This window comes from Artemia franciscana, chromosome 1, assembly GCF_032884065.1.
Source record: "Artemia franciscana chromosome 1, ASM3288406v1, whole genome shotgun sequence".
Classification (NCBI taxonomy): domain Eukaryota; kingdom Metazoa; phylum Arthropoda; class Branchiopoda; order Anostraca; family Artemiidae; genus Artemia; species Artemia franciscana.
The window spans coordinates 30,837,576-30,865,004 of NC_088863.1; the positions used below are offsets into that span (position 1 = coordinate 30,837,576).

A 27,429-nucleotide genomic window follows, 5' to 3' on the forward strand; every position below is an offset into this window, starting at 1 on the left:
TTTGAATAGTATCATATTTTTTATTAGTTCTTTTTTTACTTCTCTTGGAACCCGTGGGTCCAAAAATTTTCAGCTTTGGTATATGCTCTATGCTGGGGTCCATATTTATTTATGTGAAGCCATTCTGGTCAACCGGAATGGGTTAATAAAACTGAACTGATCAAGCCATTAATACCTGGTTAACCAGTATTGCTTGATAAAAATGGATAGTCAAACGAAAGATGAATCAAGGCCACAGTAACAAGTATATGCAATGACTCGAGTAACCCTTCGGTGACCAGTGCTGACAGTGGGTCCAAAAATTTTCAGCTTTGGTATATGCTCTATGCTCCAGGGGTCCATATTTATTTATGTGAAGCCATTCTGGTCAACCGGAATGGCATAATAAAACTGGACTGATCAAGCCATTAATACCTGGTTAACCAGTATTGCTGGATAAAAATGGATAGTCAAACGAAAGATGAATCAAGGCCACAGTAACAAGTATATGCAATGACTCGAGTAACCCTTCGGTGACCGGTGCTGACAGAAGATTGAGTGATGTACCGGCGGAATAAGAAGTTTATATGACCCAAATACAGTACCAATGAGTGTACCTACCGGTTAAATTACATGCCATCGTTGATAGACACGAAGGTGCCAAAGGTACTTGAACCTTCCAAAGAGTCATCAAAAAAGGTCAGCCCTCCCAGTGACGACAATTGAAATCGTAGCCCCCTGGAAGAATCTTTCAAGGCACCAAGAACATATTGACAACCAAGTGACCAGAAAGTACATAACATGCCTTCTTGCTCCAAAGCTAAGGCTAGGGTGCTCCCGCCACATACATCCCTGAAGACAACAAGATCAATGAGAGTCTTATAAGCACCGGCTAGATCAAATCTATAGCCTTGACGATGGCTTAAGGTGATTTGAAGAACAAGAAGGTCAAAACAAGAAAGATGTAGTTCTCAGTCTGTTCTAGTTCTGTAGTAGTTCTCAGAGTTCTCTAGTTAAAGTATTCAATATATGTTTCGGACTACCGTACAATCCAGAACACACTCGAAAAAAATGCTCTGCTGCTATGAGACCGGTTTATAGCTAACTGTGTTCGGAGACAATGCGCTGACGCTCAGAGGAAATACTAAGTTGTAGTTATTTTTCAACTAAATATTTACTTAATAGAGTAGGTATTTTGATTAGGTTAGGTATATTAGGCATTTAATATAATGCGTTCTAGGCGCCCTGCTTTACATAATTCTTTGTTGTAGTTTCCATATTTTTTTTTTACCAAAGTACTATGTTTTGTCATCTTGTTTATTGGTATATTTCATAAGAATTGACCTTACTTCACTTCTCTAGTGTGTTCTGGATTGCACGATAATATTTATGTTTCTTTATTTGTAATGTTGCTTATGTTTTATTTATTTTGTACGTACTTGGGTCACAATAGATGCTTTGGTACTTAACTTTTCAGGTGTTTTCCTATTTAATGCTTAACGTTTGATGCTTCATATAATATTCGACATACCACACCCAAGGCTATCCTTGGTGTGGTCCACATAAGTATAAGTATCGCTTTTTAATATTGCTCTATGCTTTCTTTTCTAAGATTAGTTTTTTAGGATTAAAAAAACTAAATAAAGCGCTGTCTAGCTGGATGTAGAGTCACTAAATATAGGTGCCGCTAATTCAAAATATTTCAAAATGAGAAAGCATTGATTCCCAGTCCCATATCCATTGATATTGGCCCGTGTACAGCCCTAGCCTATAAGTTAATTCAACATTAGCTGTCTGCTGGATACTATCTTATCAGTGAGCTATTCAAAAAATTCTATCAGTGTCCTTTTGGCTATATTTTCAAAGGACTATAGTTAGGCTATGTGTTTTTTTTCTTATGCCTAGTCTGTTTCAGAAATGGTGACACCTCTAGAATTATGGCTATTCTGAAAGTAACAGCAAAATATCCGGTAAATTTCTAGTTAATTGACTTCTTGCTACATCGAAAAGGGTTTAGATTAGGAAAATGATACTTTCAGGGATGGATCTACAGGCTAAAGTGTGTCCTGGGAAGGTATTTTGAAGTACCCATATCCACTCCTTCTCCCTCTAGAGGGCCCTGACCTTTGATAACCTTTAAAAATATGTGTGTTATAAAAGTCAAACCTTGCAAAATAGATCATCTGCTTAATTGAAGTACTACAAAATTGTTTTCAGCTTCATAACTTTGCTCAATCCCACTTTATAAGGTTGTAAAGATATATAAATATATTTCCTAAATTTTGAAAAAAAATATTGATGTGGCTCAAAATTCAACTCAAATAACAGGAATTGCATTTTCAGAACTAAAAGCAGAGAAAAAGCAACTATTAACTGAAAATTAAGGTAAAATGTTGTTTTGTCAAAATTTCAATAGGTATAGACCTGTCATGTAGGCAAGTTTCAGGGCCCTCTAGAGGGAGAAGGAGTAGAGATGGGTACTTTAAAATACCTTCCTCGGACATATTTTAGCCTGTAGACCCATCTTTGAAAGTTTCATTTTCCTAACCTAAACCCTTTCCGAGATAGCAAGAAGTCAATTAACTAGAATTTTACCAAATATCCTAACAAAAGGGTGGTACCATTTCATTTTCCAATTGATGTTCTTTCCAAACATAATATTTGGTAAATTACACTAGGCTATAAAGTATTACTAATATAAAGACAAAGTAGAACCATCCATGAAAGTTTTATTTTTCTAATCTAACCCCTTTCCAACATAGCAAAAGATAGCCAAACTAAAATTTTACCAAATGCTTACTTGTATAATTTATCAATGGTTTTTGGCCAACCATCTTAGGCCAAAAAAGTAGCTGAACCACACATAGGGTTGGCTAGGCCATAAGTAAGGATTTAAAAGAAATCAAAACTTCAAAGGAGAGTTCAATTCTAGTTTGGTGACTTCTTGCTATCTCAGAAAGGGGTTAGGTTAGGAAAATGAAACTCTACTCCCTCTTTCTCTAGAGGGTTGTGATCTTTAAAAATATGTGTGTTATAAAAGTGAAACTTTGCAAAATAGATTTTCTGCTTGAATGAAGTACAAAAAAAAAAAAATTGTTTTTAGCTTCACAACTTTGCTCAATCCTAATTTATAAGGTTTTAAAGATATGCAAAAACATTATCTAAATTTTGAAAAAAAAAAAACAACAACATTGATATGGCTCAGAATTCTACTCAAATAACAGGAATTACATTTTCAGAACTGAAGGCAGAGAAAAAGCAACTGGTAACTGATAATTAAGGTAAAATGTTGTTTTATCAAAATTTCCATGGGTATAGACCTGTCATGTAGGCAAATTTCAGGGCCCTCTAGAGGGAGAAGGATTAGAGGTGGGTACTTTAAAATATCTTCCTGGGATATACTTTAGCCTGTAGACCCATCACCAAAAGCTTTATTTCCCTAACCTAACCCCTTTCCAAGATAGCAAGAAGTCACTAAACTAGAATTTTACCAGCATATTTATCTTTCTGCCCAATTTAACTCAACATTCTTAAAATTTACCCTTATTTTGCATCAGTTGTTAGTTGGTAATGCCAATTAAAAAAACAAAACAAAAAACAGACAAAATTATTAAATATTGGGCATAGCCCAGGGTTATATCAAGGTATTAGGGGGGGGGGGGGGGAGGTGAGATGGAGTTAAGCTAAAAGCAGCTTTGTAAATAAAGTAAATAGATGTTTTTATGATACAGTAAAGTAAGAATTTTCTCATTATAACAGCCAAAGAGCTTATGAACAACTGACCTAAAAAGAAACCCATAACATATGCTCTCTTAAAGACCAGAGAAAAAAGTTTGCCCCATTCCCCCAAATGCAAATTTCTAAGATCCCTTACCCCTCCCCCCTATAAAAAATTGTTCCTGAAAGTCTTGTATGAAACCCTAGCAATGTCTCCAAAAAGGATAGACTTGCTGGAATGTCAAATTTATCATCAATTTCTGAAATGTGGCTGAGTCCAATCTGTGTAATTATTGCTTGCTTTAGTAGTTACAAACATTAACAATTATATAAAGTAAGATGTTGAAAGTCCTTTGGTTTTAAAATTTCTGAAAAATAAGGAGTTAATATGTTAATTTAATAAATTCTCCCTGACAGTAATCATTTGACTATATGTTTTGTGATATAGAAAGCCTTTAAGCAATTATCTTTGTTTGTATAGATTTAAATGGGTGTCTTGTAGGATAGAAAGGGATTGTGTAGAATGCAGGGTAAGTGGGAATAGGGTTGACTTGCATGGAACTAAATTTAATGGAGGTTGATATACAAGGGCTGAGTCGAACAGAGTTAAGTGTAACATACACCCCAGTGTGAAATTTGTATAGTAACTGCAAATTCCAAATTTTGAAGAATCCAGCATCATGAGGTTCTTAATTACAAATTATAACGGGTGCTATATACATTTTTAGAAAAAAGATAGTTTCAAGTTGACTCATTCACTTGCCAGCTATATAAAATTATTGCTGCTAATCACTGGTATTAGTGTAGTATCTCTTTCAATGAAACATTATTTTGTAAGCCAGTTATGATAAATTTTGGAAAACAAATTTTAAAGATAATGGTATTTCAGCAATAGATCTATACTGCAAAATTCATAATTCCGTTTGAAATTTATCTTTGCACTTCAGAATGTTCATTGAAACCATGTAAATTACATACTTTTTAATTTTTTGGTTTTCATGTTGTATGCTTTTAAACCCAACTGCAACTTATGCATATCACTAGCCCACTGCAATCAAAGTTTAAACAGATCAACTTTAGTTAAGTATAAAAATTTGCAATATGTATGATAGAATTTGGTAAATATAAGAATATAGTTTTTTGCAGATCAGTGTAAAAATTACAGTATAACTGTAAATTTTGGTTCTAATGGGATCAAGTACTAACCTTCAGTGACAGATCCATGGGGGTACTCTGAATCCTCAGTTAGAATTGGTGGAATGGCATCATTTTTTTTAAACATTTACTAATAAAATGTTGATAAAAAGTGGAAAATCACACAACTTGAGTTACCACAGAAACAGAATACAACTACAAAATTACTTCCGAATTTCTCACCTTCTCAACACCAACCAGCCATAAAATATAGTTATGTTTTTGTATAGGGGTTGCATATATTTGTGCATAAAATTGTCTAAACTGCTTTATATACTGCTGAGGATTTTTATATGTATTTTGATGCATGCTATCTAATCATATTTCCCTGATTAGATGTTTATAAATCAAAATTTTTACATGACAATTCTCTTACTTAATGCTAAATCTTAGTCAAATTTCAAATTTTAATGTTTTTGCTCAACAGACATATCAAGATTTAAACATTTGAATTGAATATCTGAAAGTCCCAAGACCAAAAATCTAATTAGAACTTATTCAGTTTGAATCAGTCGAATCAGGATTTCAGTTTGAAATCCTGAGAGTTTAAATTACCAATCTATACCTATCAAATATAAAGATAATAAACACATAATTGTTTTTTTTTAAGGAGTATTTTGACTCATATACTTAGTTTGAAGCACATATATACATGCATCTTTATTAGAGTCCATATTATTTTAATGATTTTGGTCTTTATTTGAATATTTTAGGATGAATAGGAGAGGAAATAATGTTCACCAAAATATTGAGGTAGACATCAACTATTTAATAAGTAGATGTGGTAGGAGTGGAAATACAGAAATATATCAAACTATAAAAAGTAAAAACATAAGCTATGTTGTTATGAAAAGTAAAATTTTGATCAGTAAATTTTTGTAGATTTTGTCAAAGTTGACACTGTTTATAAAAACACCGTTCTTAAAAAGAAACCGTGATTAGTTAATGCTTTATTGCCTATACTTAAAGCTCTTGTTTTAAATGTCTTCTATGCATTTCTATCTCTTTGTTCTGTTTTTCTTGTTACACCCCTAAAAGAGCCAGTACAGTGTTTAGTGTTTAATGTATCTTTTACAAATATACAAGTTGTATCTTTATCCTCATTTCCTACTCTTCATTACTATCATTGTTACTAAGCAATGCCATACAATTAGGTGACATGCTAAGTGTTTTGAACTATGCAAATTGTCACAAAGAGTGTGTGAACCCAGAAGATGGCTCAAGACCTTTTATTTTTATTTTTATTTTTTACAAGTCAAAATCCCAAACCCAATCATCATCGCTATCATTTTCAGTTTTGATACGTTTTGACTCTTGCTGTCCAGGTTGATCTTCATCTAACTGCGCGGTTTTGCGTTCTTTAGCCGCAAGCCTTTTGGCATTAGCTCTTTGAGCAGCATCCTTGGCTTTTTCTTCAGCCATTGTAGGATCTGGTAACATTCTATCTTTTTCAATGTTTTTCAATTTGTCAATGTTCATTCTAACATTGACAGTTGGAAAAATCTTCACGTGCCAAGCATGCTAAAGCTCAACAATTTATAATAAACCTCAAAATTTAAGTATCTGTTTTAAGGTTTTCGAATTACTTTAATCTATTGTCAAAATATATTGAAATATTTATGCAATTCCCAGTTTTTACATTTTTAGTTTCAGTTTTCTTTTTCTCCTTTATTTTTCAGACGTCATGTGCAAACCCTCAACACAAAAATACATACAACTTATTTTTATATATATACTAGCTGTTGGGGTGGCGCTTCGCGCCACCCCAACACCTAGTTGGTGGGGGCGCTTCGCGCCCCCCAAGCCCCCCCGCGCGCGTAAGTCGTTACGCGCCATTGTAGTTGTGTCCCTATGTCCCACCTGTGAATATAGATATATATATATATATATATATATATATATATATATATATATATATATATATTTTATATATATATATATATATATATATATATGTTTTTAACTACGTAAAACTTGCGAATATACAACATTCTTTGCTGTCCCATTGTCAGTGCATATAAATAGATTGTTAGGTTTCCGTATTCAGATCTATACCTCGTGATTGTAATGATTGCCCTTGAGCTTTGTTGATGGTGATTGCTAATCGACCATTCCCTGTGTCGCTGACGTCATTTATATATCCCCCTGTGCCCCCGGCGTCCCCTTTGTAGTTGTGTCCCTGTGTCCCGGTCGTCATTTGTGTCCCAGTGTCCCAGTCTGTGATTTCTCTTTGAGTGTCCCGGGCGTCATTTATATTCCTTGTGTCCCGGTGTCCCGGTCGTCATTTATATCCCTCTGTGCCCCCCGGCGTCCCCGTTGTAGTTGTGTCCCTGTGTCCCGGTCGTCATTTATATTCCCTGTGTCTTGGTCGTCATTTGTATCCCGGTGTTCCGGTCTGTATATACATTCGTTTTTTTAGTTTTGTTTTTCTCCTTTATTTTTCATTTTTTTCCTTTTTTATTTTTTTTCTTTTTTAGTTTTTTTTTAGTTTTTTAGCTTTTTTAGTTTTTTTATTAGTTTTTAGTTTTTTTTTTCTTTTTTGTAATTTTTACCTTTTTTTTAGTTTTTTTAGTTTTTTTTACTTATGTCCCGGTTGTCATTTATACTCCCTGTGTCCCGGTCGTCATTTGTGTCCTGGTGCTTTGTTGATGGTGATTGCTAATCGAACATTCCTTTTGTCCCGGTCGCTTTCTCTTTGAGTGTCGTCATTTATATTCCCTATGTGCCGGTGTCCCGGTCGTCATTTGTGTCCCGATGTCCCGGTCTGTAATTTCGTCAGTTGAAAACATGACGTCAGCCGACACAGAAATATGACGTCACCTGATCCACAGACAGACAGACAACTTATTTTTATATAGAAGATATAATCTGGCGTAACAGGCATAGCGTAACAGACATAACAGACATACAACTTATTTATATATATATATATATATATATATATATATATATATATATATATATATATATATATATATATATATATATATATATATATATATATATATATATATATAGATTTTTTAACAATAAAAATCTTGACTGACTTGCAAAAGTTATCAAATATGCAAGGGCAAAAAATTATGTAGAAAATGCTAAATATCCCATTTTTTATCGATGGTGAACAACTTCTTTTATGGTGATGCGGTTTTTATAACTTACTATTTTTGTAACAATATTTTTATGCCATTTTAATTTCGACAGGTATATTAGAAGTTTAACCCTCACCAGATCTTAGATTAAACTTACCACCATTTCCATTACCTACCTATGACACATAATTGTCAATGTTCCCTTTAAATTATGGGAATTTCTTTGTTTGCAAATTTATTGAAGCAACCTATTAGCACCCCTCCCCTTAAAGAAAATCCTGGATCTGCTCCTTCTACCCTTGCATCTATTTTGCAATAATATACAAAAAGAAAGATTTAAACTTCTAAATCAGATTTGTTGTTTTCTTATAGATTTGTTCAATTATGGCAGCTGATTCATGGATGCCTTATGAAATGCTACTTGATGAATTGAAAAGAGGAGAATTGGAACTTGAGCATAAAAAACTATTCTTAAAAGAAGGTAATTAGCTACTTGGCCCAGATCTCTTGTTAAGTGGTTTTCTGGATGAAAGATTTTGCTAGTTCTATTTATAGATGTTGAATAGGCTACGTGGCTTTTGAGCATGATTAGAATTAGCCACTTGGCCCCAATTTTCATTGGAGTTGTTTTCTAGATGAATAGATTTTGCAAGTTCTTGTTAAGTAAATATAGATAATAAATATGTTGTGTGTGAGCTTTGTTTGTAATTAGCTACTTGGCCCAAACTTCTTGTCCAGTGGTTTTCTAGATGAACGGATTTTGAAAGCTTTTGTTAAGCCTATATAGATAGTAAACATTTGGCCTTTGAGCATTGATAGGAATTAGTAACTTGTCCCCAATGTCCATTCAAGTTGTTTTCTAGATGAACAGATTTTGCCAATTCTTGCTAAGTAAATATAGATAGTGAATATGTCGTTTTTCAGCTTTGTTTGTAATTAGCTACTTGGCCCAAACTTCTTGTCCAGTGGTTCTTTAGATGAATGGATTTTGCAAGCTCTTGTTAAGACTTTATAGATAATAAATACTTGGCCTTTGAGCATTGAAAGGAATTAGTCGCCTGGCCCCAATTTCCACTCGAGTTGTTTTCTAGATGAACAGATTTTGCCAGTTCTTGCTAAGTAAATATAGATAGTGAATATGTGGTTTTTGAGCATTGGTCGTAATTAGCCACCTGGCCCAGACTTCTTGTCCAGTGGTTTTCTAGATGAACGAATTTTGCAAGCTCTTCTTAAGAATTTATAGATAGTAAATACTTGGCATTGGAGCATTGATAGGAGTTAGCTAGTTGGCCCCAATTTCCACTCGAGTTGTTTTCTAGATGAACTGATTTGGCAAGCTCTTTTTAAGTAAATATAGATATTAAATATGTGGTTTTTGAGCATTGGTTGTAATTAGCCACCTGGCCCAAACTTCTTGTCCAGTGGTTTTGTAGATGAATGGATTTTGCAAGCTCTTGTTAAGACTTTATAGATAGTAAATACTTGGCCTTTGAGCATTGAAAGGAATTAGTCGCCTGGCCCCAATTTCCATTCAAGTTGTTTTCTAGATGAACAGATTTTGCCAATTCTTGCTAAGTAAATATAGATAGTGAATATGTCGTTTTTCAGCTTTGTTTGTAATTAGCTACTTGGCCCAAACTTCTTGTCCAGTGGTTCTTTAGATGAATGGATTTTGCAAGCTCTTGTTAAGACTTTATAGATAATAAATACTTGGCCTTTGAGCATTGAAAGGAATTAGTCGCCTGGCCCCAATTTCCACTCGAGTTGTTTTCTAGATGAACAGATTTTGCCAGTTCTTGCTAAGTAAATATAGATAGTGAATATGTGGTTTTTGAGCATTGGTCGTAATTAGCCACCTGGCCCAGACTTCTTGTCCAGTGGTTTTCTAGATGAACGAATTTTGCAAGCTCTTCTTAAGAATTTATAGATAGTAAATACTTGGCATTGGAGCATTGATAGGAGTTAGCTAGTTGGCCCCAATTTCCACTCGAGTTGTTTTCTAGATGAACTGATTTGGCAAGCTCTTTTTAAGTAAATATAGATATTAAATATGTGGTTTTTGAGCATTGGTTGTAATTAGCCACCTGGTCCAAACTTCTTGTCCAGTGGTTTTGTAGATGAATGGATTTTGCAAGCTCTTGTTAAGACTTTATAGATAGTAAATACTTGGCCTTTGAGCATTGAAAGGAATTAGTCGCCTGGGCCCAATTTCCACTCGAGTTGTTTTCTAGATGAACAGATTTTGCCAGTTCTTGCTAAGTAAATATAGATAGTGAATTTGTGGTTTTTGAGCATTGGTTGTAATTAGCCACAAGGCCCAAACTTCTTCTCCAGTGGTTTTCTAGATGAACGAATTTTGCAAGCTCTTCCTAAGACTTTATAGATAGTAAATACTTGGCATTGGAGCATTGATAGGAGTTAGCTACTTGGTCCCAATTTCCACTCGAGTTGTTTTCTAGATGAACTGATTTGGCAAGCTCTTTTTAAGTAAATATAAATATTAAATATGTGGTTTTTGAGCATTGGTTGTAATTAGCCACCTGGCCCAAACTTCTTGTCCAGTGGTTTTGTAGATGAATGGATTTTGCAAGCTCTTGTTAAACATTTTCAGATACTAAATACTTGGCCTTTGAGCATTGATAGGAATTAGCCACTTGGTCTCAATTTCTATTTGAGTGGTTTTCTAGAAGAACAGATTTTGCAAGCTGTTGTTAAGGATTTATAGATAGTTAATACCTGGCTTTTGAGCATTGACTTTTTTTCATCTTTATTTTATTGGAGTATGTTATGCGCATTGGATTTACAGTAGGATTAAGTTGTCTGATGAAATCTTGAATTGAACAGTTGAAAATGGAGTGCTAAATCAGAATAGAAATTTATTTCCATTAGTACTTTTTTGTAGGTTTGTTTGAACACTTTTGAAAAAAGTGAACTTTAAAAATTAAATTTTAAAGGTAATGGGGGGAACTATCATGTCTGATCTCAGCTGAGAAGACTACTTTGCACAATGTAATAGTATATTTAGGATTTTAGTTCAGTGTGAGATATGTGTGCATTAGCTGAAATCTACTGAGAACTCAGACACAAAACTGACCTCCTTTTCGCTAAGCATTTTAAGGGCAACATTTGCTGTTATCTGTCATTTTAAGCTAAAGGTGATAATAAACAAAGATTTATTTTGTGATAACAAATTTATATTCATAATAATGCATAATCATATAGAATAATTAATACGTTCTTTGTTCATACCAATTTGGTATACATTCCCTTTTCATAATTCTTATTCCTGGTACAAAATATGCTCCTTTTTTTATTATTGTTGGTATTTGAGCATAAACAGACTTTTGAGCTTATCTATCTCTGGACTATTAAAAGAAAAAAGAAGTTTAATTAAACAAATACATGATCTTTAGAAGCAAGTCTTGCTAAATTTGTTACAAAACTACATAAAACATTGAAAATGTTTCTTCTGTTCTTGTGTGCTATGATTTTCTCCTGAAGCCAAGACAGTTGAAAGTCTGAGTGATAGGCATGAATGGCATAAGCCTTTTTCAGGAATGTATAAAAATTGTGTTATTTTTCCTTTGTGACTTAGTCTATCATCCATCCTTCATGGGGCAGAACTAAGGTAGATAGTAATAAAACTTTAGGGATGACCAAGACTTCTGGGAGACTGAATTTGCTTGGACTCAAAGGCAGACTGAATTTGCTTGGACTCAAAGGCAAACAATCGACCTAAGTTTAATAGATTTGTCTGCTTTGAGTCTCAGGCAGACTACTGTGTTTTAGGATTGACGCATAACTAATAAGTCCCCTGTACTTACAGGCGAACAGGTAGACCTATAGTTTTCTAAATGTTTCGGTAAACATCATGGGCAAACGGTAGGAGAAGCTGTGACTCTCAAATTGCTTTTGGAGAGGCAAGAACGCATAGAGTGAGGCAGGTTGACCAAATTTTAGAATTCGTACGTGGTCGTTAAATTGCCTGAAATTGCAGACAAAGAAGCGTCCAGTACAAAGCCTAACAGGGTTTATCTCAAGATTCTTAAAATACCATTAATGTCCATCCTGACGTCACGATTTCCTAAAATGAAAACAAGCCATTTCCTAAAATGCCTGCACTATGTATTGTACTGTGCACTATGCACTATGTATAATGTATTTTTTCTTCTAACAGCCTTTTCGCCCTAGCATCAGAAAAGGTTCATAAAGCCAGAACCAGTATTGAAGAGCAAAAAAGAAGGAGAGATGACCTTATGATGTCTATATCTGAGATTGAGGAAAAAACCATGGGTCTGTCTTCACAAATCAGTGATGCTGAGCAGAAACTAACCTTGTTCAACTGTGAAGTCCAGAGGCTAGAAGATTTGGAAAATCAGATACACCTGAAAAAGGTAGTATATTTAATGGTAGTGAATAAAATCAATGTTTGTCAAAGAAAATGATTTTATGATCTTAAAGGAGCAGAAATAAATTAAGCCTAAATCAATTGACGAAAGAATGATTAATTTGCACTAAAAAATAACGAATTTATATATATATATATATATATATATATATATATATATATATATATATATATATATATATATATATATATATATATATATATATATATATGTATAGTACCGGGAGCTCCGCAGTTTCGCCGCCAGGCCCCCACACGCGACAGGCTTCTATGTATGGATTCTCATTGTCACTTGTCTTCTAAGCACAGACAATTTGAGCCTTTTATTGGTGTCATGACATTCAAATGGACTTTAAATTAGAAGTATTGCCTTTGTAAAATTCTGTTTTTTTGTACCTTTCGTTTTTTCCTCAGCTTGTCTTTTGTCATTATGAAAGATATATCGCCAAACCTTTGTTTCTTTTAATTGATCAGATAGTGGGACAAAATATTCTTTTTCTTCCAATGATCTATTTACTCCAGGTTTTTGAGTTTCAGAGGCTTTGATTTTCAAACAAAGGAACCTTTGTTTCTTTTAATTGTTAAGGTGGTGGGACCTTCTTTTGCCTCGGCTTGTGTTTTCTCATTATGAAAAACATATCGCCGAACCTTTGTTTCTTTTAATTGTTCTGGTGTTGGAACAAAAACTTTCATTTCTACCAACGATTTATTTACTCCAGGTTTTTAATTTTCAAAGGTATGGTAGGCATTGATGATCTTATCTATCAAAATCCAAAACCCAATCATTACGCTATCGTTTTCAATTTGTTTGGTTCGTTTTACCTCGGTTTGTCTTTCGTCATTATGGAATACTTATTGCCGAACCTTTTTTTTTTTTTTTTTTTTTTTTTTTTTTTCTTTTTTTTTTTACTAAAGTATGGTAGGTATTGATGACCTTACCCGTGTCAAAATCCCTCACCCAATCATCATCGCTATCATTTTCAATTTTGAAACGTTTTGATTCTCACTGACCAGATTGACTTTCATTGACTTTCTCACCTGCTCGGTATCGCACGTCGTCTAACCACGTGTGTCTTTGCTCTTCATTTTCATTTTTAACTTGCTCACATGCTCGGTGTCGCATGTCTTCTCGACTCTGTGTCTCTTTGCACTTCATTTTCATTTTTGACACACCGCCGCTGTTCTTCTAACAGCGTGTGTATTTGCTCTTCATTTTCATTTTTGGCCCGCTCACATGCTGAGTGTCGCATGTCTTCTAACAGCTTGTGTCTTTGCTCTTCATTTTTATTTTTGACTTGCTCTAATTGTCGTTTTTGCATATCCTCTAACCGCCCATGTCTTTGCTCTTCATTTCCACTTTTGACTCGTTTTTGGATTTTGATTACTTCAGAAAATTTAGCAATGGCCTTTGCTTTAGCTGCCCGTAAAGGTGTTGTCAATTGATGGTGCAAATTTTCGTTTTTTAAGCCTCCCTAAAGGCATTATATAGCTGGTTACGTTCAAACCTGTAGGCCTTATTCACGGATCGAGTTGTTTTCATAAAAAAAAAAAAACTAAAGTCAAAATTGTCCGGTATTTTACTAGTTTGAATTAAAATATTAGAACTGATACTCAGACACCAATAAATATTTTTACAGTTTACTTACTAACTTTAGCAATTCTGAACTGAACTTTAAAAAATTCTTTACCTTAAATACTTTAATACCTTAAATACTTTAATAAAATATACCATAAATACTTTCCATTTGTAACGTCGTATGCGCCACAGATACAAAAACGATACATTCACTCTTGTGGTGGGGGGGATACTAATATAATTTAAGGTTTTGTCTTTTTTAAGGTTTTTAAATGGTTCTAACCCCTTGTCAAAATCTGTGCATATATTTTTCAATTACCAGTTTTTTGCTTTGTAAGTAATTTAATATAAGCTTCTCCATACATGAAAATCTTCAATTTTTCCACATAAATGTGAAAAGTGTGACAACGTCATTGCAATACTAATGTGTATAAAAGTGACCTGACTCACATAAATACTTTTTTAAAACACTGATTGTTTACTAAGCTTCAAACTTTTAGTTTTCTTTTCTAAGTTTTTTGAATTGTTATAATCCCTTGTTAAAAATATATACAAATATTTTTACAATGACCAGTTTTTTGCTCAGCAGTTTAATGTAAAATTTTTACATGCATGAAAATCATGAGTTTTTAAAAAAAATAAAGGTTCTTAACAAATTTTCTCAAAATTATGACCTATCTAAATCGTTTTTAGGCCAGAACATCCCAGAATGCCAATTTTCCCAAAAAAATACATACATAAATACATATACAATTATTACTCGTTTATGAAGATAGTATATCTATATATATAAAAATAAGTTGTATGTGTGTTATGTCTGTCTGTCCGCAAATGACGTCTGAATTATTTCATCATATACCAATTCATAAACGAATGTATTCAAGCCCGAAGTAGCTGAGTTGGTAACGCGTTATGTTCCAGGTTCTAGGTCCGAGAGGTTGCTGGTTCGAACCTTGGCTAGGTAAAAACTGCAAAAAAAAACTAAAAAGAAAAAACTAAAAACTAAAAAAACTAAAAAAAGGTAAACACTAAAAAAACTAAAAAGAAAAAAAAAAACTAAAAACTAATAAAAAAAACTAAAAAAGCTAAAAAACTAAAAAAAACTAAAAAAGAAAAAAAAGGAAAAAAATCTGAAAAATAAAGGAGAAAAACATAAAAATAAGTTGTATGTGTGTTATGTCTGTCTGTCTGTCTATTTGGATATGACGTCTGAATTATGAATTATTTCATCATATACCAATTCAGAAACGAATGTATTCAAGCCCAAAGTAGCTGAGTCGGTAGCGCGTTATGTTCCAGGTTGTAGGTCCGAGAGGTTGCAGGTTCGAACCTTGGCTTGGTAAAAACTAAAAAAAAAAACCAAAAAGAAAAAACTAAAAAAGCTAAAAAAAATGTAAGCACTACAAAAAAAAACTAAAAAGAAAAAAAACTAAAAACTAATAAAATAACTAAAAAAGCTAAAAAAAACTAAAAAAAAAACTAAAAAAGAAAAAAAAAGAAAAAAAGGAAAAAACTGGAAAATAAAGGAGAAAAACAAAACTAAAAAAAAATAAAAAACAAAAATAAAAAAAACTAAAAAGGTGAAAACTACAAAAAAAAACTAAAAAGAAAAAAGAAAAAAAAAAACTAAAAAAAGGTAAAAACCATGACGACCGGGACACAGGAAATAATGACGACGGGGACACAGGGAATGTTCGATTAGCAATCACCATCAACAAGGCTCAAGGGCAATCATTAGAATCATGAGGTATAACTAAAAAAGCTATACAAAAGGTGAAAAACTAAAAACTAAAAAAAATACCAATTCAAAAACGAATGTATATACAGACCGGGACACAGGGAATATAAATGACGACCGGGACACTCAAAGATAAATTACAGACTGGGACACCGGGACACAATTGACGACCGGGACAAAGGGAATATAAATGACGACCGGGACACAGGCCTTAAAGTGCCGAGAAAGCTACCTGTTGGAACATTAGTCGTTACAGACACCAGAATAAAAGGAGAAAAATGTTTGGGGGAAAGGTAAGGCTTGCATTCTTGGAGAAACAAAAGAAAGCCTTTCTGTGATCGGAAATATCTACCATTTTTTGCGCCAAAGCTCAACGTTTTGCATCGAATAGTCTGCGTCAGGTAGAATGTCGTTCTGTAGCTCAAGTAAAGACTCCAATTTAATGGTCTTATGATCAACAGGAATGTAAGGATATTGAGATTTGACAAAACATTCTTATGAAGCTCGAAACGTTGTTTCAGTTGTGATATGACTTATTCTGGAAAAAGAAACTTGTAAGATGTTATAATGAGCAAGCAGGTCAGGATTGTTTTTATACATAATCCTTTCACCTCTTGCTCTTGGACAAGTTATCTGGAGCCCTGAAATGTTTAAAAAACACAGAGCTTTATAAAAAAATATAAGCGAAACTTAAAACAAACAAAAATTACAAAATATAAAGAGCTTAAACTTAAAACAAGCATATATTACAAATTCAAAAGAACAGAAATATTCAAGTAAAACTTAGGAGGATCCGGTGCCTTGAAAGCATTTTCCAAATCTTAATCTTCATGTCTTGTCGGCTGACCACCACAAAGACGAAGGGCCCTTAGGCAAATTCACCCAGCAAACTAGCCATCATTGAGAGCTGTCGAGAATTTATGGCTTGTCTAGTGAGTAGGATGGCAGGATAGGTGTGAAGTTTCTAATGAATGCAAAAGAGCATGTTTCTCTGTTTTAATACCTTGTACCTTGTTGGAGAGTAAAAAAAAAGAGAAAAAAAAAACAGTTAAATTCTCCATAGAGGATTTTGATTTATTCGACGATAATGATACTTTGTTTCTTTACTCATTTGAAAACATAGAAAGCAATTTGCTTTTAAAATTTACTCCTAGTCTATTAAACCCCCCCTCCCCTTGGACAATTCCCCCTCGTGTGGGAATTTTCCCCCTTGGATAATTCCCCTTTCTAAGGGAATTCCTGCTCCATCCGTGGACAAATCCTCTTCGCAAGGGGATTCCATACCCCCCCCCCCCCCGTGGACAAAATCACAACCAGAAATTCTAATTCTATGTCGTGAAAAGAACCCTGTTATTCCGCCTCCTCCTGTCCCATGTACCCACTAGAGATGCAAGCTACATAGTTTTTAAGTAAATACTTTTATAGTATGGCCAAGTTAAAATGAGGCTAATCAATCCACAGGTTTGAGCTGATTCTCAATCACAACATTGTAATATACTTAAGGTACACAAATTGAAGTTTCAGTTTAATTTTATTTAAAATTATTAATTTAACCCCGTTTTTGGCTATCAGGAAGGCCGAAAGTTAGACTATTTACTAACATATGCTGTATGACCTTAGTCTCATTATTCTTAGAGATATGGAATATCCACAAACTCGTAGAACGGCTGAGCTAGTTACAATCCAGCTGTCTCCCTGATGTTGTTATCTTTAGTCCTTGGACATCATCTCTCTCAATCGATGCAACATTTTATTTTGGACTCTCACTCCTTAGACTTTGTGACGCAAGAATACAACGTAAATATTTTGGTAAGGCCGGTCTTCGTTGGAAAATTCCCTCTTTGTTGGCTTGAACACTCCAAGTGAGGTGCTTTCTGTTCTTTTTTTCTTTGTATTAAGCTCTTCAACCATCCTGGAATTTTGTTTTTTATGTGCAGGATTTCTTTGAAAAGCAATTAGACCATTAAGTAATTTCGGTTTTTATGCAGGCTTTCTTTAAAAAGAACCTTTAAGTATCTTGTATTGTATTGTATCAGATTAATGACGCTTCTTGACTACTAAGGTCCCTGCGTCGGCCGTGCAGTGCATTGCTGCAGCATGATTCGATCTCGGAGTCCCGTATTACCAAGCTAAGGTCAAACCCACTGCGCCACCACAGGACACCTTTAATTATCTTAACAACCGAAATTAGTTCTTTTTAGTAAAAAAAAGAACTAATTTTTCTAAAGTCTAAAAAAGTCTAAAAAGTCTAAACCTTTTTAGTCTAAAAAAGAACTATTTTTCAGTAAAAAAAAAGTTTTCGTTGTTAAGTTCAAAATGCAAACATTGCAGTAATATCCGTTAAGAAACGACATTACCATACGGATGTTGACAAAGGGGGGTTGGTACAGTCACTGACCCTCTTTATGCCCCCAATCATGCATTATAATCATAAGGAGATCCAATCACAAAGATGCAAACAGGTTATCAAAGGCCCATTTTGGGTCGAAGTGCATAGCAAAAAATCTGTTGAGCCAACGGGCGGTATACTTTAGCGTGGTAGACAAAGTTGGAACTTTGAAATTTTGATCGATTTTTTTTTTTTTTTTTTTTGCTCGATTAACTGAGATTTGGTAGTCTATAGTAGCTTTGCTTGGAAAGTGTCCAAATAGTCGAAAGCGCTGAATTTCGCTTAACTTTTTATAGACAGGTATCTACACCCGAGCAGGCTTCAAGATTTTGTACTTTTAAAATCCCTGACTTTCAAAACTTTGAAGGTTTGAGGCCACAAAACCCTACAACCTAAAATTTCCTGGGGGATCTCTGCTAGACTGTAGTTTTGTGTGCTTTGCATGGGAGCACTTTCCTGCGGAAGGTAGGGTGGGCTTGGAAATGGAATACGTCTCTGAAAACCTGTCCTCTCTCTACCCTTGTTCCATGAATTTCAACTGCGCCAAAGTACTTTCTTACAGAGGTAGGAGAAGTAATGTTACGCCTCTGGTAAACTATCACTTTTACGCTGGATGGACTAAGGTACTCACCTCGTAAGCCTAAAACTGCTTGTAGGAAAAACATTAGCTTACCTTTCTGCTGAAAAATGGTGGTAGGGATGGTGGTTTGGAGATCTCAGTCCATTTTTTCCTTCAATTATGTAGTTTGAAACCCTTGCAGAATTCCAGTTGAGATGAAGTATAACATGCATACCTTACGGCTAGAAATCAGACGATGGAGAGGGAAGAAGAGATTGCGTATGGATCAGGCCACAGGCGTGCTTTGGTCCTCTTATTACGCAGATTGGGAATTCATTAAACTATTCTAGCTCAAAAAAGGTGTAACATGCCTGCTTTTCTGCTAAAAGTATTTCAGGGGGGTTTGACGATAGTTGTGGTTTTAATTATACGTATCTAAAATACGCGTAACGTTTCTAGCAAGATATGACATGCCCACCTTTTCTACTAAAATGTATGATTGAAGAACAATCCAATTGCATAATTTGAGGCCCTTGTCCTTAAGGCTGTTTGGGTCATCCACCCTATGAAAGAATCTTTTATGGATCTTTTAATCCTTCCAAGCGTGATAAAATATTGATCAAATACCATAGGGGGCTCCCAGGGTTTAAAAAGGCACGGGGTATAGGCTGAAAGGCATACAAGAAATATGTCGGAGGTGCATTGCTCTTTACCTATTATTAAAGCATTCTAGTCTTTGCCTTCTAAAATGCTCTCATGTAAATACATGTTCTTAGGGTATCAATTTCTAAGTGGATATTCTAAGTCGAGTTCAATAGATAAAGAGTGCTATAATAGCCTGACATTTTGGGACGTAATCACGACAAATATTGAAGTGGTTTCTTACATTTCCTTTTTTGCTCTTTTATTGCTAAAATTTAACAGAGTATAGTTTTTGTACGAGAGTGTAGTTTTTTTCTTCCGATAATTTTTGCAAGAAATCTCTATAATGTCGATCTTAAGAATTATAATTGTCAGTATTATCTTGAAATCCATGGTTATATAAGAAGCATTGCATCTATATATAGTGACAAAAAAATTGTTGTCAAAGAAGATACTGTCTTTAGTTCTGCATAGTAACTTTCTTATACCTTTCGTTTAAGTTTTTTTTTGTTTTTTAGGTTGGAAAGCAGAAGGAAATATTCGTTCTGAATGATCATTTATACAAAGTTGGTCACGATTTTGCGACTCAAACCCTTTACAAATCCTGTGATATTACTTCTCAGTCACAGCCGTTGGATTTTATTGTAGAGAAACATTTGAAAGGGAAGCAAGAAATTACTGATGCCATTGAAAAGACAAACCTCGATTGTGAAAATCTACGCAAAGGTATGTGTCTGTTGTATCAACTAATCGGTTATTAAACTTCAGTTGTTGATAATTGTAATCGACTAACATTGTTAACGGTCTCTATTCCCGATCACGGATGTCTGCACCACTTCATACATTTTGCATAGGCTGCAAAGCAATTACTTTTGTTCATTTTAAGTTTCAACATGGTCTGTACTTTCATGAAAAAACTTGTCAATTAATATTGCTCGTTTGTAGTTTAAAAAAGGTATATAAGGCTTGAGTATTAAACTCGCATATTTATATGTGTACTCAAGAAAGAGAAGAATGAACAACACGAAATTTGTTTTTATTCTGAAGGTGGAAACTATCCACGGTATAATATGTCGTGTAATATCACTATTATAATATGTCGGAAGCTCCTATTGGAAGAAATTGGAGGTTTTCTTCCGCTTTCTATTGTTTACCAACAATATAAACAACCAACTTTCTCTTACCTCGTGGAAACAGATGAATTAGCCAACTGAAATGGCTGGGCCTAATTCTCAGAACCAATTGAGTCTGGTGGGAAATGTAAAAAAAATACCAGCTTGGAAATAAACTAGACCTACGTTGTCCGGACAACGTGAAGTGTTGCGGCAACCTTTGTCCGGCTTCGCCGACTAAAGTGTTGCGAGAGCAATACTTTGGTTTTGTTTCTTCGATATCGATCAGTAATCACATCATCAAACGCTATTCCTCAACGTTGAAAAAACAACGAAGTTTATTTGGCACATCTGATACCATTTCTCTACCAGAATCCCAAGTCCGGAAAACCGAATGATAAACTCAGCTGAAATCACGAACAGAAATGAAGAAACAATAGATGGCAGCACTTTCGGACCCGTGGGAAAATGCTACATTTTTGCTTCTGTAAATCTTTCTTTTTTTTCTGTGGAGCTTTTCAAAATTCAATGTCATATTCATCAATCCGGCCTGAGGTCCACACTTTCCGTAAAAACTGCACAGGTTAAACCATTACCAGTTTCTGGGAATAAGCTGAGATCGGCAGCATAGGAAAAAAAAACCGGAACAAAACCAAAGTGTTGCTCTCGCAACACAAATATATAGGAAAGAAAATTCGGAGATATTTATAAACAGACAGAAAACAAATTGCGCTCTTAGCTATCTTTTTACAATTTTCCAGCTCTTAGCACTGGAGGGAAACAAGGCTCAGGTCAGTGCCATCTACTCAAATATGGTTGTCTTCTTTTATAAGATAGGGGGATTTACGATAACGGGTTTACGACGAAGGTGATTTCAATGATGCACTTTTTGTTTGGATTTAACGTCACATTATGTTTGAGGAGGTTGAGGCTCTCTTTGAAATTATAAAAAAATTGGTTATCGTTGTTAAAAATTGCTGTTCAGTTAAATCCTTATAAATGTTACTGACCTTACCTCAAAATTCTTCGGTTTTTTTTGTGCTATTTGGGGTGAATACCATAAAATGGTAATTTTCTTTTTCTTGATATCCTTTTCATCCTGAAAAGAACTGTGGCTTTTTACGTCTGTGTATGGTAATTGCCATTTTTTTTCTTTTCTTTTTACTTCAAAACTAGAATACTGGCTCTAACCGTTGTATCTATTTTTTGAGTGTTCATTTTGTACTATTTTAATTAACGTGATATTCAAAGAATGACAAAGAATATGAAGAAACATCTCTTTTCGTAAACGCTTATTTTGCCTCAAACATTTGTGCTTTCTTTCAAAAGAAACAAGAGAAATTTGCTTGTAAAAGGGAAAATAATTAAACAGTGTCAAAAGAAATGTAAGTGATGACAGGGTAAAGAGATTTCTACTTTGCACACAGCTCTGTTCTCAGTTCAGCTTGGAAGGAATTTTGTAATATATCCGAATTCGTGATTTTAAATATTATGTTGTTTGGGAATGTGTAACTTTTCTCTTATGAATTGCAGGGAAGAAAAGTAAAAAAATAAAAATAAGAAAATTTATAGAGTGTGTAATTTCAGATTAAAATCATGGTTTTTCAGTCGTTAATGTTTGTTCGCAACGTACAAATAGATGTTTTCCTTTCGCGTCTAAACGACCATATGAGCAACCCCCCCCCCTCCAAGGGAGTAATTATTTCACTCATTTTGAAATGTACGAAATATTTCCTCTATAAATCTCTCAAGTGAAAGTCTAAACTCACCCCCTGAAATTTTACTTTTCGGAAATATGTCTATATAAAAAGAAAATTATTCCTAAGAAACAGAAAGAATTGATCGAATTGATTAACTTTAATTTAAATTTTCATGTAACCATGTATTCTTAATCGAGATCCATAAGTACAATGCATATACATTGTATTGTAATTCTTCGTTTCGCAGGTTTTGACTTATTACCAAATTATGTGTTTTCTGCACTTTTTTAACCCTATTAATTCAACTAGTTTTTCGTTCCTTTTTTCCTAATTCCATGCTCCTTTCAAACAGGGAATTTTCAAGTTAATTTTCCTTTCTTTCCTCATCTGCTATTTTTTGTTCTTTAATTTAATGATGTCGCAGCATTGCAAATGTCTGTTTCTAGAATTTTACGATTAAAACTAGCTTTTCAATTACAACTTTAAGTATAATTTTGAGAAACTCGTATGTGTTTAAACTAAACTCTCAACCGTTCACGAGATATTGCTGATACGTTCTTATTGACAACCAGCATGCACATTATGTCTTTTCATTTAGCTTTAAAGTAACGTAAACTTTCCTTGTAAGTTTCTACTTTATACCCTATTTCAGTCCCAAGATATCCCGCCTATACAATTTTGACAACCTAGATGCACTTACACTATTTTAATTTAGTTCCATAGCAGCAGTATTAGAAGCAGGAGTAGTAGTAGAAGTAGTAGCAAAAGTGGTAGTAATATTAGTAGCCCTGAAAATTTGGGCTTAATGCCCTAAGGTTTGCTTTTTGCTGGGGTATTGTCAATAAACCCTATGATAGCCGACACGTATGTAGTTTCTTTTGATTTCAGTTCTAGTTCTTAACACTTTGAGAACCATACGATCGTCTCTCAAATGCTGTTCTAGGTGATGGCGTGTAGGGGAAATAGGCTTGTTCTTTGAAATTGTTTGAATTTTGCGCCTTAAAAAAAAAGAACCTACCGCTAGTGATAATACATTGCAAGCCATTTAGTATTTGTCCTGGACTTATAGTTAGCATTTGTTTGCGTATTGGGCTCTTTTGTATTTTGTTTTCCTCTTTTCAAAGCATTTTTCCATTTACTATATATTTCAGTCTTGCTCTTCTTCTTCTTCTTCTTTTTCTTCAAAACAGCAGCACACTTTAGGACCCTAATGATTTCCTGACGATAGCATCCTGTATAGTGTCTTCACTTTGAATTTGTTTTAACATGATTTGAAATAATTTCAGCAGGTGTTAATAGGTCTTGTTGCTTATGAAGTTAATATTCTATATATAAAGCTTGAAAATAATTATTTATTTAAGTCCATTTTTATTATCTTTTAGAAATTGATTCTTTCATTACTAAAAGTAAGACTGACCATGACCAGACCCAGCGATTGTTTAATAGTATTCATGAGACCTTGGATGATATAGATGCTTGTATTGAACGAAGTTTTCATTCTCAGCTGACTGAAGCAATGAAAAATCAGTCTAATTCAAATGTTGCTCAACCTGAAGAGCAAATTCTAGCTGGAACAGAACACCCTAAAGCACCGAAATCCTGTAAAAAGGTGATTCTTTTGTGCATTGGTAAGAAAAAGTCGCGTAAAAAGGGAGAAATGTCACATATAATATATGTCTATCTGGGTTTCCTGGGGCCGTAGGTGAGAACAGGCCGTATTTTTTTTCTGATTGTTAGGATATTTTTTTTCGTATAAAGTTATGAGAATTTAAGTGATACTGAACAAAATTAAGCTGGACCCTAGCCAATTCCAGTGCTCGCCTCCTAAAATCCGCCATATGGTCTGAAAAACGATAAAGTTGTACTCTGTTTTTCCTTAAAAAAGTATAATAATATTAGAATAATTTTGAGCAATTGACACGGCAATTGATAATGCTGGGAAAGTTAACAAGGTGTGGCAGCTGTGTCTACTTCATTCGTCTGACTTGAATTAAAGCAATCCCTCCTCCAAAAAAAAAAAAAAAAAAAAAAACTCCTTCTAAATTTATGTCTGATCCAGCATTCACATAGGAGTCTCTCGGGCCCGATCTAAATCTCAATCTTACCACAATTTCCTCTATTATGTCTATCGGTTTTTGCGTAATTGTCCTGTTTAGATTTTTCTTTTATCCCTTCCCCCTATCCTTAACTGAAGTAAGTCCTCCAAAATACACCCATGCGTGTTTCGTACAGCAGATATAAGTTAAAATATATGGGTAATAGTAGCTGCATTCAAAAAACTCGATGCATTAAGCTGTGTTTATGCTTCATTTACAGTCTAAAAAACAGAAAATCAGCTGATTTTAATTCTAAAAACTGAGTAGTCTTGAACTTCAGATGTGCAATAGAAAAGACTTCTAGGTGAAATATATCTAATTAAGTAACTTATATCGTTCTAGGACATCTATTAGGCATAAGGAATTTATTTTGAGATTTTTTTTTGGCTGGAGTCTAGAAGAAAATCACCCACTTCGATATTTTCTGATAGAACTAACCTTTTCTAGTTAGTAAAGAAGGGTTTAAAGACGGCTTGTCTTTTTGTAGTCCATATTTTAAGATTAAAGGGTCTTCTTATTCATTTGTCAATATTCTTCTTTTTTCGCAAAATGAAAATATGTACTTATCAAGTATTATAAAGCACTTCCAAACCATATATGATTCCTTTTTCATTAGCAAACAGGTAGCTACGCATCCTCAGGGTCTTTTGCCCAGAACCCCTATCGAAATCTCTAGTAGACGATTTCTTCTTCCTTTTTTTTACATTTTAATGTATTTAATCCATGTACGAGATGTTAAATTATGGTTTATCAACAGTCTAAAAGTAAAGTTTATTGTTCAATTGAATTCCTCTTTTGAGTTTTTGTCCATGTTATTTTGTGTTTTCAAATTTAGTTGATGAAATTTTTAATCTCTTAATTTTATTCAGCTAAGTTCTTCTTTTTCTATTTTTCTTTAGTAAACTCGTCTTTCTTGAGTTTTAGTTAAAGAATTTTTAGTTCTTTTTTGTAAATTTTTTTAAAGTAACTTTGAACTTTTCAAGTTTTTGTGGAGGTTTGAAATATTTAAAAGATAGTTCTAGTAAATTTGTCCCTTTCAATTTTTATTAAAACTTTTGTCAACATTTTCTTTTTTTTGCCAAATAAAAATGTGTACTTATCAAGTACTATAAGGTGTTTTCTAGTTATTAAAAAAGGCTTGTATTACTTTTCTTTTTCTACTCCGTATTTTAAGATTTAAGGGCCTCGGAATTCATTTGTCAACATTTTCTTTTTTTCGCCAAATGAAAAAGTGTACTTATCAAGTACTATAAGGTGTTTTCTAGTTAGTAAAGAAGGGTTTATAAACGGCTTATCTTTTTATAGTCCTTATTTTAAGATTAAAGGGCCTCGCAATTCTTTTGTCAACATTTTCCTTTTTTTCGCCAAATGAAAATGTGTACTTAACAAGTAGTATAAGGCATTTCCAACCAATTTGTGATTCCTTTTTCATTAGCAAACAGGTAGCTACGCTTCCTCAGGGTCTTTTGCCCAGAATCCCTCTCGAAATCTCTAGTAGACGATTTCTTTTTTTGTTCTTACATTTTAATGTATTCAATCCATGTATGAGGTGTTAAATTATAGTTTATTAATAGTTTAAAATTATAGTTTATTGTTCAATTGAATTCCTCTTTTGAGTTTTTGTCCATGTTATTTTGTGTTTTCAAATTTAGTTGAGAAAATTTCTAATCTCTTAATTGTATTCAGCTAAGTACTTCTTTTTTTTTATGGCACTTGGTATTAACCAAGTGACATATAGCAGTCGCCAATTCTGTCGGTCGGTCTGTCTGTCGGTCCCAGTTTTGCTACTTTAGGCACTTCCAGGTAAGCTAGGACGATGAAATTTGGCAAGCGTATCAGGGACCGGACCAGATTAAATTAGAAATAGTCGTTTTCCCGATTTGACCATCTGGGGGGGAGTGGGGGGCCCGGTTAATTCGCGAAAAATAGAAAAAATGAAGTATTTTTAACTTATCAGTGGGTGATTGGATCTTAATGAAATTTGATGTTTGGAATGATATTGTGTCTCAGAGCTCTTATTTTAAATCCCGACTGGATCTGATGACATTGGGGGGAGTTGGAGGGGGAAAACCTAAAGTCCCGGTTTTGCTACTTTAGGCACTTCCAGGTAAGCTAGGACGATGAAATTTGGCAAGCGTATCAGGTACCGGACCAGATTAAATTAGAAATAGTTGTTTTCTCGATTTGACCGTCTGGGGGGGGGGGGGGGGTTAATTGGGAACAAATAGAAAAAATGAAGTATTTTTAACTTATGAGCGGGTGATTGGATCTTAATGAAATTTGATGTTTGGAATGATATTGTGTCTCAGAGCTCTTATTTCAAATTCCGACTGGGTCTGATGATATTGGGGGGAGTTGGAGGGGGGGGAAACCTAAAATCTTGGAAAACACTTAGAGTGGAGGGATCGGGATGAAACTTGATGGGAAAAATAAGCGCAAGTCCCAGATACATAATTGACATAATCGGAACTGATTTGCTCTCTTTGGGGGTAGTTGGGGGGGGGGAGTAATTCTTAAAAATTAGAAAAATGAGGTATTTTCAACTTACGAACGGGTGATCGGATCTCAATGAAATTTGATGTTTAGAAGGATATCGTGTCTTAGAGCTCTTAATTTAAATCCCGACCGGATCTGGTGATGGGGGCGGGGAGTTGGGAGGGGGAAACCTAAAACTTGGAAAACACTTAGAGTGGAGGGATCGGGATGAAACATGGTGGGAAAAATGAACACAAGTCCTAGATAGATGATTGACATAAACGGAACGGATCCTCTCTCTTTTGGGTAGTTGGGGGGGGGGGGTATTTCTGAAAAAAAAGGTATATTTAACTTACGAACGGGTGATCGGATCTCAATGAAATTTGATATTTAGAAGGATATCGTGGCTCAGAGCTCTTATTTTAAACCCGACCGGATCTGGTGACATTGGGGGGAGTTGGGAGGGAGAAACCTAAAATTGGAAAACACTTAGAGTGGACGGATCGGGATGAAACTTGGTGGGAAAAAACACGAGTCCTAGATACATGATTGACATAACCAGAACGGATCCGCTCTCTTTGGGGTAGTTGGGGGGGGGGGGGTTAATTCTGAAAAATTAGAAAAAATGAGGTATTTTTAACTTACGAACGGGTGATTGGATCCCCATGAAATTTGATTTTTAGAAGGATATCGTGTCTCAAAGCTCTTATTTTAAATCCTGACCGGATCTGGTGACATTGGGGGAAGTTTGG

General features: G+C 34.3%; 2 protein-coding genes across 2 annotated transcripts in view; both read left to right on the top strand.

Moving 5' to 3' along the window:
- Positions 1 to 1,680: 1,680 nt before the first annotated feature.
- On the top strand, positions 1,681 to 23,823 carry LOC136028465 (uncharacterized). Its single transcript, XM_065706307.1, has 5 exons — positions 1,681 to 1,794; positions 8,355 to 8,463; positions 12,174 to 12,376; positions 19,813 to 20,020; positions 23,489 to 23,823. Exons 2-5 carry the CDS (start codon positions 8,367 to 8,369, stop codon positions 23,806 to 23,808), a joined length of 828 nt encoding a protein of 275 aa, XP_065562379.1. The 5' UTR covers positions 1,681 to 1,794; positions 8,355 to 8,366; the 3' UTR covers positions 23,809 to 23,823.
- Positions 23,824 to 24,944: 1,121 nt separating this feature from the next.
- Positions 24,945 to 27,429, top strand: part of LOC136028257 (uncharacterized) — a 27,293-nt gene continuing 24,808 nt past the window's right edge. Inside the window, exon 1 of the mRNA XM_065706027.1 lies at positions 24,945 to 24,966. Within this exon, the coding sequence (XP_065562099.1) occupies positions 24,945 to 24,966 (22 nt within the window). The remainder of the gene's footprint in view (positions 24,967 to 27,429) is intronic.

Excerpts from the sequence above, each read along its gene's own strand:
- LOC136028465 (XM_065706307.1), top strand. The coding sequence starts at position 8,367 with ATGGCAGCTGATTCATGGATGCCTTATGAAATGCTACTTGATGAATTG. Across the intron at positions 12,377-19,812 it reads ATCAGATACACCTGAAAAAG|GTTGGAAAGCAGAAGGAAAT; the intron begins GTAGTATATTTA and ends TTTGTTTTTTAG. Across the intron at positions 20,021-23,488 it reads TTGTGAAAATCTACGCAAAG|AAATTGATTCTTTCATTACT; the intron begins GTATGTGTCTGT and ends ATTATCTTTTAG.